Here is a 14,168-nt window from a genome sequence, read left to right on the forward strand (position 1 = left end):
TGATTTTAACATGTGAAATCCCTAAAGGAAAGGATGACTTTCTCATGACCTTTGGGTAAAACCTCTCATCAGTACATCCTATCTAGTGGCCGTCATTTTTAAGAAAAATTTTTATGTGTATTTTTAATTTATTTATTTTTCTAGCTTTCTTGAGGTCACATTGACTTATCATATTGTTTAAGTTTAAAGTGTACAATGCGTAAATTGCAAAATGATTTCTGCGGTAAGTTTAGTTAACACCTTTGCCACCTCACATAATTACCTTTTGTGTGTGTGGTTGAGAACATTTAAGATCTACTCTCTTAGCAACTTTCAAGTATACAATACAGTATTTTCCACTGTAGTCACAATGCTATTCATTAGATCCCCAGAACTTACTCACCTTCTAACTAAAGTTTGTGCCCTGTGCTCATCTCCTCCTTTTCCCTACCCTCCAGCCCTTGGTAACCACATTCTACTGTCTGCTTCTTGAGTTTGGCTTTTTTATATTCCACATACAAGTGAGATCATATGGTATTTGTCTTTCTCTGTCTGACTTATTTCACTTACCATAATGCCCTTGAGGTCTGTCCATGGTGTTACAAATAGCAGGATTTTCTTCTTTTTTATGGCTAATATTACATTGTATATATACAATGTATATATATTTTCTTTATGCATTTCCATTGGTGGACACTTGGCTGTTTCCATGTCTTGGCTATTGTAAATAATGCTGCAGTGAACATGGGGTGCACATATCTCTTGAGATGGTGATTTCATTTTCTTTGTACCCAGAAGTAGAATAGCCGGATCATATGGCAGTTCTATTTTTAGTTATTTGAAGAGCCTCCATACTGCTTTCCACGGGGCTGTACCAATTTATATTCCCGCCAACAGTGTGCAAGTTTCCTTTTCTCCACATGCTCTCCAATACTTGTTATCCCTTCTCTTTTTTCGTATTAGCCATTCTAGCAGGTGTGAGGTGATATCCTATGTGGTTTTGATTTCCCTGATGATTAGTGATGCTGGACAGATTTTCATGAGCCTGTTGGCCATTTGTATGTGCAGCCATCTTCCTGCAGGTGATGATCCACTAATGTGTGACCACTTTATATGTGATCTTCTAGAAGGGTCTAACAAAAAGGAGTCCTTTTCTTCTTACATCAAATGTTCGCTGAGTCTACCCTAAGAGCCTGGTGTGGTTCCAAGCACTGTGGATGTAGCCGTGAATGAAACATACAAGTGTTCTGCCATTTTGAAAATCACTCCATAGAGGAAAGGGGATACAGACAATAATAGACATTTTAAAAAGTAAAAGAGATGTTAGATTGTGTAAGTCCACAGCAAAAATTAAAGTCATTCGATAGAAAGTGCCAGAGGGGGGGTTGCAATTTTAAATAGGGTGAGCGGAACTGGCTTTGCTAAGTCAGTGAAGCCTGACGAAAGCTCTAGGAGGAATTGGGGGTGGGGTGGGGAGTAGGGCATTCCAGCCAGAAGAAGGAGGTTGTGAAAAGGTGCTGAGGAGGGTATATGTGGAGTGTGCAAAGAAGAGCAAGGGGCTGGCACGACTGGAGCAGAGTAAGGGAGGGGGGAGCAATGTATATAAAGGTAGAGATGCAACAGGGTCAGATTGTGTGCGACTGGAAGGCCACTGTAAAGAATTTGGCTTTAGTCTTAGTTGGGGCGCCACTGGGGGTGGTGAGTAGAGGTGGGTCCCTGCAAGGTTCGAAGGAACAGTCCCCGAGACCTTCTGCCCTTCTGACAGCAGTTGCAAGTTGAGGGGTTCCCACAACTACCAAAGGTCTCATAATTTGCTAGAATGACTCAGAGCTTACTGACGTCTATGAAACTCATGGTCAAAGTTTCTAACAGCGAAGGATACAGAGTAACTAACATCAGCCAAGGGAAGAAGTGGTAAATACCAGGACTAGAGCTTCTGTGTCCTCTCCCTGTGGAGTCAGACAGCGTACTGCCCTCACACAGTATCTGACGGTACCCGTAGAGTGTTGCCAACCGGGGAAGCCCCCAGCCACAGTTGAGAGTTCTTATTGGGGCTTCATGACAGGCATGTTTGATTGATTCATTCGTTGTGCACATGGCTGATCCCAGCCTCCAGGTCAGCTGACAGCACGTGACCCAAAGCCTCACCCTAAATCCCGTTGTTACTGTTTGCCTAACCCAAGAACCCCAGGCAAACCAAAATTACCTCCCAGGTAACTGCCAACACCAAGCTAGACAAGATGTTTTGGACAAGATTAAATTCTTTACTACACAGGAAGTGGTAAGCAAAGAAGTGACGTGGTCTGACATTTATTTATTTATTTGTTTATTTATTTATTTAACTAGCCTCTCAGGCTGCAACCGGGTGAGGAAGGTGCTGTAGTGCTCACAGTGAGGACAAGAGTGGCGGCAAGGACATTGGTAACAATGAACGTGGGCTTAAGGGTTTGGACACTGACATGTTTTGAAGCTAAAGCCGAAAGGATATACTGACTGGCTGGACGTGAGTTGGGGGGGAGAGAGAGACAGACACAGAGGAGTCAGGATTCTCCAGGAGCCGCTCAGACTGCGGAGGGAGGTCTGGGGGCCGCGGGGGCGGGGGGCCAGAGTGGGGATGATCGGACTTCACTTTCGGGCCTGTTAACGTCAAGGTGTGTTCCGCAGTTTCCCTCTGGTGCTAACCCGACTTTTCATTCTCTTGGGGAGGAGGAAAGCCACACGTGGTGTTTGAGTTTAGCCATCGTGAAAGGCACTTCCATTTCAACCCGCTGCTGACAGAGCTCTGCAGCGGGGAGAACGAGGGGCAAAGTGCCCCCCTAGATCTAGATCAGGGCGTGGCATGGGGAAGCAAAAGGGGAAAACGGGGATGTTTCTTTGACTTTACCTGTTACATGATTAAGAACAGATATCATTAGTTAAACTACCACCATCCCTCACACTAGCCAAGTTTATGACTTTGGATAGTTAGTCTGGTTTGGTTTGGTTTTCCTAAACTCTCTAGTCCATACACATGGGATTAGAATTTAAATCTTTTTTTTTTTTTAAGATTTTATTTATTTATGTGACAGAGAGACAGCCAGCGAGAGAGGGAACACAAGCAGGGGGAGTGGGAGAGGAAGAAGCAGGCTCCTAGCAGAGGAGCCCGATGTGCGACTCGATCCTGAAATGCTGGGATCACGCCCTGAGCCGAAGGCAGACGCTTAACCGTTGTGCTACCCAGGCGCCCCTAGAATTTAAATCTAAAAAGTGATCAGGTCCTCATTTAAGAGAACCGTTGGGAAGTCTGGTGACATCGATGGTGGCGACACGGGAGAAAGGACAGCACGTGACAATCAGTGCTGCCTCTGAATTGGGACCCTGTCTTCCCCTCGCTCACTGGGCCGATGAGCTGTATGGAAGTTGTCGCGAACACTCCGGAGCAGACGCGGTGCAGTACTTCACTGGGGCTGGAGAAACAAAACCCCCGGTCATTTGCATCGTAGTTTTTATTTAGTGAAAGCTGCTGCTTTTCTTAATGGGAGAATCCTATTCCTGAAGCCGAATTTCCATTCTCAGGGAAGAGGTTTGTATTCCTCGGTTTTCATAGCCTGTGAACCTCAAACATAGACTTTCTTCCCCAGCCACACACCTTCCACCCCCAGACATCTTTGGCTCGCTTCCCCACTGTTGCCGAATGTGGGTCACCCACGTTTCCTTCCAGGCAAAAATGTGGTTGTGTCTCCCTTTTGAAGTTTTCCCTGAGGACCACATCCTCATTGGCTTTGACATTTTAAAGGGTTAAAATAACAGCAAATCCTAATTCAGTGCTTCCCTCGATGCAAGATCCTTTGCTAACGATAAAACACAATTTCCCACCATCCGAAGAGGTTTCGGTGATCTTATTACTCGCATTTGGGATATAAGGCCATGGAACTTGGAGAGGTCGGGATACTTGACCATGACTCCAGCCTGTGAGGGAACTGGAGGAGACTTTCTGTCTTCCCTGCCTCTCTCCCACAGCACCTGGAGGAGGGCTCCGGGAAGCGCACCCACGTTTCTCCACACGTGGGGTGATTGTAGTGATAGCGGCATAACATTAAATGAATGTGACCCTCACAGTGATAAAGTCTTTTTCTTCCCAATTACCTTTTTGATCTTTTTGATTAAATTATATATATATATATAAATTTCAGCAGGGTGCTGAACACATCTTCTAACACTTTCTCATTTACTTGTTACTAACAAGTGAGCACACGTCCTGTTCGGATCTCTGACAAGAGGCCCTGACAGAGTTCAATAACATATTTTGTCTCCATTGCGTTCATTTTCATGTCTGCCTTCAATTTATGGCGGAGCGTGTTGGCTTAGGACTATTGATTTGGTGGCTCCTTGACAATATATTTGTTTAAGGGAGAAGAAGCCTGAGTTGATTTTAAAAGTATGAAACAGGCGGCACAAAGATTTGACGAATGGAAGTTGGACGAGAGTGACTGACATTCCCAAGAGCTGCCCCCTGCTCGGCGGCCCGGGAGGCACAGTGATGCCTTGTGGAGGGTGGAGGGTTTTACACCGATTTCTCTTTCTCACCCCACTGGTCTCGGGAAAGGACAGGACAGTCATCCCATTAGCAGGCAGCCTCGATTGCCTGGTCTCCAACCAACACACACACACACACACACACACACACACGGACACACACACTGCACCAACAGAATCAACTGGTACCTCATCTCGAGCTGAGATCCGCCAGCAGTGGCACCAGTGACTGGAACGGGCAAGACCACGCAGACCACAGGTGTGGGGTGTGCTCTCTGCTTCAACCTGGATACCGTCAGTGGCGAAGCAACAGCTCCCCTGAACCCGGAAGCTGCCGTGGGTGTACAGCCTCTCTACCGCTGACCCCTAAGTTCGGTGCTCCCTCAACCCCTTGTTTTTGGGCTATTTCGGTGGTTCTCAGCTGGGGAACATTTTGCCACCTCGGGGACATTTATCAGTGTCTGGAGAGATTTTTTGGTTGTCACAACTTGAGACTACTGGCAGCCAGTGGGTAGATGCCAGAGATGCTGCTCAACGTCCTACAACACACAGGACAGTTGCCGCAGCCAAGGATGATCTGGCCCTACCACATGGCCGATATCAGCTGTGCCATTGTTGAGAGCCCCTGTTCTAAATTACAAGCTCCTAATAGACCTTTCCCCAGATTTTTCTTCGAGGTGGAGCCACCAGATCCCGTGTGGTTGGGGCTCTTGTTTACTTCGTCTTGTGTTTCTGTGCGTCTGTTTTTCTTACTGTCGTGTCTCTGGCACACGGTAGCCACGGGTGGGGGAGGGGTCACGTTCCATTTGTTCACTTCACTTTCGCAGACAAAAGAATGTCACCATTCTGCAATGTGTGGCTCCTAATTTTGTGTCTCTTCTGCGAGGTGCTTCTGGTCGGTTTCTCTCAAGTTTTTGGCTTTCTCCTATTCTTGGTACTGTGTAACATCGACACCCACCCCTTCCCCCAGCTCTGCTTTATCAGTTGTCCCTCTGACCAGCGTGGCTCATTGTACCACGACGTTAGTCTTGAACCGGTTCACTCACATAGATCTTGTTAAGCCGAGTCGATTGTAAACTCCTCGAAGAAAAAGCCCATGTCTTTACCCTTCCATCCCTTGCTGTGGCTCTTAGTGTTTGCCTTATGTTTGTCTAACAAGTACCATATTCTTTCAAATATAATGTAATCATACATGTGAAATGTAACATTGATTTAATAGCCGCTTTGCAGGGATGGAGGGAAAGAAAGATTACCGTAAATACACATGTTGAGTATAAGATCCATCCTGCTTGTCAGTGTCCAAAAATTCTAAACACACACATGCCCACACACGAAATATATCTTGACCGTGAGGAAATGTGGAACTCTTGGATTCTGAGCTCTTAAGTTTGCTTATTAATACTTTCCTCCAGGAGATCCTTTATTTTGGTTTTCATGATTGCAATCCCATCAGTATTTTTCTCATATGGGACGTTGGTGTGAAATGTCATTGACAAAGAGAGGGAACAGTTTCCAAAATCGGGCATCCGAGCCCGTGGAACTGTTGCCCTCGGGTGGTGATCCCCGCAGAATGAAGCCCCTCATCTCGGGGCACTCACGCTCGTCCCCGGAGCTCCAGGAACATAGGCCGTCCCTCCTGCCACCCTCTCCCTGGTGTGCTGGGTCTCTCGACTTTGTCCCGCCTCAGGGTGTTCTCTGTGCATTTCCTTGCCGGACTGTTCTGCCTTCTCTGCCAGAGCCCTGCCCTCCCCAGGGTGGCTCCATGAAACCTCAACTTAAATAAAACTTCCTCAAGGAAGCTGGGGTCAAGTTCTTCATTATACCACTGCCCAGCACCGCCTGCTGATCCTCAAGCCATTCTACAGTTCTTTATTGAGTGCCAGATAGAGGGCAAGCCGTGTTGTGGGCACTGGTCGAGGAACTAAGAATTACTCAGGAACAAATCCCGTCTACACGGAGCTTACCTTCCAGTGAAATAATGGACGTGAAGATTTCCTTTGCCTACTCACATATCCTATCTAACACTTTCAGGACATTTAGGTGATGGTTACAATCATTCTGTTTGTTTGTTTGTTTATTCATTTATTTTATTAATTTATTTATTTTTAAAGACTTTATTTATTTATTTGACAGAGAGAGAGAGTGAGCGCACAAGCAGGGGGAGCAGCAGGCAGAGGGAGAGGGAGAAAGAGGCCCCCCGCTGAGCAGGGAGCCCCATGCAGGGCTGGATCTCTGGACTCTGGGATCATGACCTGAGCCAAAGGCAGACACTTAAAAGACTGAGCCACCCAGGCACCCCAGGCATTCTGTTTATTTTTCAAATGGAAATGTAGGTGTAGAGAGCCTACGTAACGCATAACAAAAAGCTGGCAAGGGGACTACCTGGGCCAGACAGTCAGGAATCCAGCTTTGCTCCGTATTTCAGTCTGCCTTGTTACATACTGGTTACGTGCAGGCAGGAGTGAATTTCCCAATACTTTCTGAGCTCCTGCTTGTCTTCTAGATTTTTGATTAATTGCATAATCCGTGGCTTGGAGTGTCGGTATTATCATGTAGACAAAGTAATTCCGGGGAAGTTCAAAACTGTTAAGTGTGTCTGTATGGCCACCATGTGCTTATGTCTGAATCCTTACGTTCACAAAGGACATAGGAGAAGCCCAACTTCAACTCATTTTGTTACCTTCTCTGGACTCTGGGTTTCCATCTACTGGTTTCTGTTAGTATAAGTGCTGGGGGCATTTAGGACCACTTTGGCTGCTGGAAAAGTGTCCTACATAATAGTCAGTGGGTACAGTGAAAAAAAAAAAAAGGAATTTAGATTGATTTTGGAAATGAAAGAACCCTTAAAGCCATGTCTCTGAGGAAAGAACAGAATCTGGGAGTCATAGAATCCTCCTTCCACTTCTGCGCGGGATGACATAGTTTCTGATGAATTTCTGATTCGTGGACAGTAGTGAGAACACAGTTGCACAGGTGCCTCTTTGGAAGTGGAAAGCCGGAGTACTGGAATTATACGAAGAATCAAGAAACAGCTTTTTATTAACCTTTGCTTCTTGATTAAAAAACAAAAAAATTCAGCATCGTGTTAGCCTAGAATGCATGGTTTCCTGCCCATATTAACAACGATTAATTGGAAATTTTGATTCTGGTTAACTTCGTTTAGCAAATGTGAACAGGAATCCCGATCTCGTGTGAAGTAAATGGGGCTGGTTTCATGGAGTATTCTAGGCCCTCCGTGCACGGAAGTGATTAGAGTTGGATCTTCAACAGCTTTTTGTTTTTGTTTTCACAGGATGTGTGAAACTGGGGAAGGGCTGTTTATCTTTCAAACGCGAGATGGGGAGGCCATCTACCAGAAGGTCCACTCTGCTGCCTTGGCGATCGCTGAGCAGCACGAGCGCTTGCTCCAGAGCGTGAAAAATTCAATGGTACGTTTGGAATTTCTTCCTTCTGACCCAGCGCATACCCTTGTAGAATGCGTCTTAGAATCTTTATGCTGAAAAGTGCGGCCGGTGTTGTCTGAGCAGCCGGCTCACTCCTGTGCTCAACAGTGTGTCACTTGGATCAAATGCCGTCTTCGCAAAGCCTCAAGAGCCAGCTGGTAGCACAGTAACCGGACATCCCTGTTTATTTACTTTGTGCCTCAGTTATCACTTGTGTGTGTCTTCATCAGTTTGGGCTCCTCCAGCAGATAGCATGGGACTGGGTGGCTTATCAACAATAGAAATGTATTTCTTTCTCACTGGGAGGCGTGGTAGTCCAAGATCAAGGTGCTGGCCTACTCAGTGTCTGGTGGAACCGACTTCCTGGTTCGGAGATGGCTATCTTTTCTGTGTCTCACTGATGGAAGGGGCAAGGGAGCTCTCTAGGGTCTCTTTCATGAGGGCACTAATCCCAGTTGTGAGGGTTCTGCCCTCATGACCTGACCTCCTCCCAGAGGCCCCACCCTCTAACCCTATCACCTTAGAGTTAAGATTTCAGTATATGAACTTGGGAGGGGCCATCATCATTAGTCCACCGTTGTGAGTGGGTTTACCAGCATCAATTTGGATGCTTCCGGACATCTGTAGACACACTAGGTATAAATTTATAGCTGTACCAAACATTATCATTTCAAATGGTAACAGGGCCAGAGAGAAGAGGGCTGAGGGGAATGGGGGTGAAATATCATAAGCCCAAGACCAGAAGAGTGTTGACAAGACTGTGGGCTTCACATAGGACATCTCTTGATTTTTCTCCAGAGAAGCCGAGGATTTGAACTGTATATAAAATCTCGTAGTTTGTAACTGTTGGAAATGAATTCTAGTTAAAGCCAGCAACAAAACAGTAACACTTTGTGGGCCCAGGGAAACCCGTCCAGAGACTCCATCCTGCCCGGAGCCATGCATCTCCCATCTCTGGTTGATCAACCTTCATGGACATTGATTTATAAAGACAGCACAAACACAAATACACATGAGCATATAGCTGTCTAGGAATACCTTCTCTGTTCATTGCATTGTGCTGGGAACCGTGACTTGCACAGAGAGTTAGGATTGAAATCTTAACGTACAACTGTTAAATAATGCAAATCATCCATTGTCGCTGCAAATACATGCACAGAGCTTCACATCTGGAAGGAAGTCTGCAAAACCAAAAGGAACTGTGTTGGCGTGGTAAGATTAGGGTAGTTTGAAGATTTATGATTAAAACATGTGGGGTGGTTGGATTTTAAAGAGGGGGAAAACATACCAGAAATATGATCTGTCCCAGATCTGCCTCAGATTATTCCCAAATGACTTGTTCATGCAGTGGTCTGGGATTTGGAGCAGAGATCAGCAAAACTTTCTGTAAAGGGCCAGCCAGTAAATACGTCAGGCTTTGTGGAGTAAGATGGCCTCTGTTGCAACTACTTTACTCCGCCATTGTCGTGCAGAAGGAACCATAGGTAAAAGCATAATCCAGTGGGTAGGACTCTGCTGCAAAACAACTTTATTCATGGACACTGAAATTCAGATTTCATGTAATTTTCACACGTCATGAAATATTCTCTTGATTTTCTCCCCACTGATTTCAAAATATTTTTTTGAACTAATGCAGTCTTGGTATTCATTTCCTCATATGCTTACTAATTCTGGATATTGCAATAGAGATCAGTAAATGGACAGACGGATGGATGGATGGATGGATGGATGGATGGATAGGTAGGTAGGCAGACAGATGGCCGTAACGTAGAATTCAAGTCACTTGGAACTTGACAGGGCAACATGTCATTGCGTTAAAATTGTTTAGCTGTCCCATTAGATACCTTTAAGCATCTGAAGACGTTTTTCCAAGATGACCTTACTGGCAAAGCCATCAATTAGCATGAATTGTTTTGTGCTTGAAAGGAGGTTGTGTGTGCACATGTTTTCCATTTACGACCTCCTCATTACTGCCACTAAAAATTAATCCGGAATATGAGTAATTCGTTTAGATCATCCCTTTGCAAATTTAACTGCAAAATAATGTTGTTTGCTCTTAATTTGCTGTATGCCTAACGAGTTCCGTAAAACGAATATGATTTTTAAAGCAACAACATCCTGTTTTAGATGGAAATGAGGAAGCTTCAGAATGGGATCTGAATTTCAAGGAAGGGAAGTGGGGATTATGAAATGCTTGAAGTTAATGTACACGAATCAATCCCTGATTTGGGGAGAAATAGATGCCCCGTGACAATGAAGCAAATGAAGACAACCCTACTGACCGCCCCCCCCCNCCCAGGGTTACAGTTCTGCATATTCTGGTGACCGGGAACAGACCACACAGATCTGTTGGTTATATTCTCAACTAGGAATTGCATGTTCACCACTACTGGCTGGCTTCTCTGAGATGGTCAAGGTCATAAATGGAGAAAGATGGTGATGCTCACCTCTGGGCTTAGCCTCATTATTAGGAAGCCTCGACCCACTGTTGGCTGCCTCTGTCGTAAAACTCGCAAGACCGCCTCTCCAGACAGACGCTTCCCCGCGGGACCTGCACCAGTTTGAAGTTACAGCCTTCAGTGCATTGGTTGGGATACACTTGTGACCTGAACCCAGCAGCCATAAAGACGAGGCGTGTGGGTCCCATCACAACAACTGTAAGAGTGATAGTTGGCTCCAAAGATGTGTCCTAATCCCTGGAACCTGTGAATGTGTCCTTATGTGGCAAAAGGGATTTTGTAGATCAAGTTAAGTCTCTGGCGATGGGGAGATTATCCTGGCTCATCCAAGTATGCCAGTGTTATCACAAGGGTCCTTACGAGAGAGAAACAGGAGGAGGAAGAGTCAGAAGGTGATGTGACAGTGGAAACAGAGGGACAGAGAGAGAGAGAGAGAGATTTGAAGTTTGTATGCTGATGGCTTTGAAGGTGGAAGAGAGATGTGACCCAAAGGATGTGGGTGCCCCTAAATGCTGGAGAAGGTAAAGAAACATTCTCCCCTGGAACTTCCAGAAGGACCCAGCCCGGCCAACACCTTGATGTTAGGTTGGTGAACTGACTGTGGACATCTGGCCCCCAGAGCTGTAAGAGGATGCATATAGGTTGTTTTAAGCCCCCAAGTCATGGTAATTTGTTAACTACAGCCAGAGGAAGCTAGTACGATAACGCTATCCATAATACTAAATATGTATCTTGTCTCTACTCTATAACAAGCAGTACTTTCAGGACTTTCTAACCCTACAACCACTGCTGTATGGAAGGCCCAAGGCCACCAGCTTGGAAGTCATGGGACTCAACTTTGGAGCAGGTGTCCTGGGATAACCCCCACTTTTCTCCCTATCGCTCATGACCTGTTTTCTTTGTCCTCCATGAGATTAGCTTACTGCTGTTCTAAAACTACCAAATTAGGGACCAACATTTAAAAATTGAGAGGTTTCACATAAAACTCAGATTTCAATGCTATCTTGAAAAGTGAAAAGGTCTGACAGCCCTGATCTCACACCCCCGGAAGGCAACAGAAATCAGATATGCCCAGTACAGTCTGACCTCTTTGGGCAGATTGGGGGTCATAGCAGATTGGGGGGCTTCACTTCCCCGCAGTCCCCACCTCCCTGTCTCGTTACTCTCCACAAGTGGTCCTTCTCTGCGTGTCGGCTACCCATGCTGTGGACAGTCGATATCTGGCCTGTTTGTTTTCTGTTGTTTCATAACAAAGCACCACCAGCTATGCACCGTAACACGACACACATTTATAATCTCATAGTTGGCTGTGGGTCCGGAGGGTTGGTATGGCCTCAGTTTCTCACAAGGCTGAGATAATTCGGGCACATCTCAAGGTTAGACTGGGGAAGGATCCACTCATGAGCGAGCGTGGTTATTGGTAGGATTTAGTTGCTTGTAAACGTAGGGATTGCGGGCCTCAATTTGTTGCTGGCTGTGGCCTGGGAAGCCATCCTTAGCTCCCAGAGGCCACCGTCAACTCCTTACTGCATGGGCTCCCCCAACACACCACTGACTTCATCAAAGGCAACAAGAGGGAGAGTCTCCTTGCAGGCCGCAGTCCCACAATCCTATGTATCCTAACCACACAAGTGACATCCTGTCGCCCTGTCTGCTGATTAAAAGCAAGTCACAAGTCCTTCCCATAGTCAGGGAAAAGGCCCACACAGAGTGTGAACTCCTAGAGGAAAAGACCGTGGAGACCGCCATCATGGTGTCTGTCGCCACACCACACAAACTTACAGAATAGTATTTATTTAGTGCTTTGATTTTACCTTTGTAAATATTGTAAATATTTCCTCCTCGAAGGTGGTACTATTACCAAGCCTCCTGCGCTGTGCCACGCACTTCGCGTGCTGTTTCTCTCATCACTACCTTAATTGGAAAGTAGGCTCATTCATTCATTCCTATTCATTTGTTCATTCAAGAATGTTTATTGAGGACCTGACCTGCTCTGCGCTCCAGGATATAGTGGTGGATGGACAGTAAGGCTCATGTTCTTGTCGGGATCACAATTCAAAAGAGTATTATTCATGACCTTTGACCTGGAAGGAATCACAGTCTCTGTCAGGGAGATGGGAAGACTCACTCTCAGAGTGGTTCAGTCACCTGCCTGCAGCCACATAGCTCCTCACTACCGGAGCCAGGAATGCAAGATCCTTTTGTCTGATTCCTAAACCTCTACCCCTGGCCACAGTGCCTTGCTCCCTTGGAGAATCTGAAGGCTCTCATATCCCTCATATGTCCCCACTAAGAAGTGGCTTAGTGTTTGCAAATTACCTGGAATATCAGAGTGCCTTTCAGAAATATCTGTCAATTTAGAGTAGGCCTAAGAAGATCACGGCTACAAGAAATCCATTTCTTTGGGTCGTTTTGGCACCAAATAGCAATATTATATCTCAAAATTCCTCTCTCACATTCTCGCTTTTTAAACGCAACGTGTTGTTGTTCTGTCCTCTATGGGAGTGCTGGGGGGTGGTGGCTGGAGTCTCGGGAGGGAAGGACCAACTGTTGAAGGAGACCGAGCACCAAGCACTTGTTTGCTCAGCAGCTGCCAGCTGGCCTGCTGGAGAAGCTGCAGGGACTCTGCCGGGACAGCTCGGGACTCCCCCGAGCAGCTTTTGCTATTTTTGCCACCTTGGAGATCAGTGTCTGTGACAAAGTCTAATTTTGGAGCAAGGAGTGCCGGCGTGTGGGATGTTCCTCATTCCATGCCTGGGCCTGTCGTTTTTAGAATTTCCTTCAAGGCAAATTGAGTGACAGGGTGGAGAAAGACTACTTTAGCAGGCTGTCCCCGGGGCTGCAGGTGGGGCTCCATCCAGGCCCCAGGTGAGAGTGCCATCGAGGCCCCAGGGCATGACTTCTCCCCTGTGCTCTAGAGCCCTGGATGGCACCCAGGCTTAAGAGTTAATCTGAACCATTCTTTGTCACCTCTTTTTTTGTTTGTTTGTTTGCCTAATTGATAGGTTTACTTCCAAACTTGGTTTTGCAAATAAAATGTAGTGAATTGGTAGAATTCCAGTGGCATTCTTCCATAATTCTGGAGACCACAGTAGTTCTTACTCAACCTAATTTAAAAAGCCATAAACTATGCAGGTTTTTTTTTTTTTAATAGAGCGAGAATCAGAGAAATCATAGAATCAATTTCATTACTGTTTAGCACTGAAATAAGCTCTTCCCTGCTGGGGTTTTTAAAAAAAAATTTTTTTTTTTAATGTATATAAACACTCTTCTCCCAGCTCAACCTGCCCCTCTGTTCTCAACCCCCTCCCCTCAAAAGAATCAGGTTTTATCTCTTATCATCCTTGTGGGCTCTGGTTAATTGGGTTAACTTATGGATTGATTTATTCATTATTTAATTTATTTGTTTCTTTGTTTATTGTGTACCACTTAAAGCAATTATCAGCTTTTCCCCCCACCCAAATAAACCCTTTTTATATTCTGGCATAATAGTTATGATTTAAAAACCTTTTATGGAACACCTATCTACTCCTTGCAAAAAAAACGTTGTAGTAAGTCTTATGGAGAACATAAACATTAAAAAAACTTGTTTGAATCTTTACAGGAGCTTGAAATTTAGATAAGGAGTTGCGATTTATACCCCTCAATGCATGCAGTGGTATAATCCTGTGAGTTCAGTTTGCTATGATCTCATTGGAGGGCAATTTGTCCTTATTTATCAAAATTAAATTCATGTATCTCTTTATCAGCAATAGTACTGCCAGGAATTTAA

The 14,168-nt window shown here is 45.5% G+C and overlaps 1 protein-coding gene across 1 annotated transcript in view; it reads left to right on the forward strand.

Moving 5' to 3' along the window:
- The window catches only part of DOK5 (docking protein 5), a 153,234-nt gene that overhangs the window by 110,591 nt on the left and 28,475 nt on the right, over positions 1 to 14,168 (forward strand). Inside the window, exon 6 of the mRNA XM_040638492.1 lies at positions 7,787 to 7,922. Within this exon, the coding sequence (XP_040494426.1) occupies positions 7,787 to 7,922 (136 nt within the window). The remainder of the gene's footprint in view (positions 1 to 7,786; positions 7,923 to 14,168) is intronic.

Source organism: Ursus maritimus, unplaced genomic scaffold (genome assembly GCF_017311325.1).
Source record: "Ursus maritimus isolate PB19 unplaced genomic scaffold, ASM1731132v1 scaffold_22, whole genome shotgun sequence".
In the NCBI taxonomy this organism is placed as follows: Eukaryota; Metazoa; Chordata; class Mammalia; order Carnivora; family Ursidae; genus Ursus; species Ursus maritimus.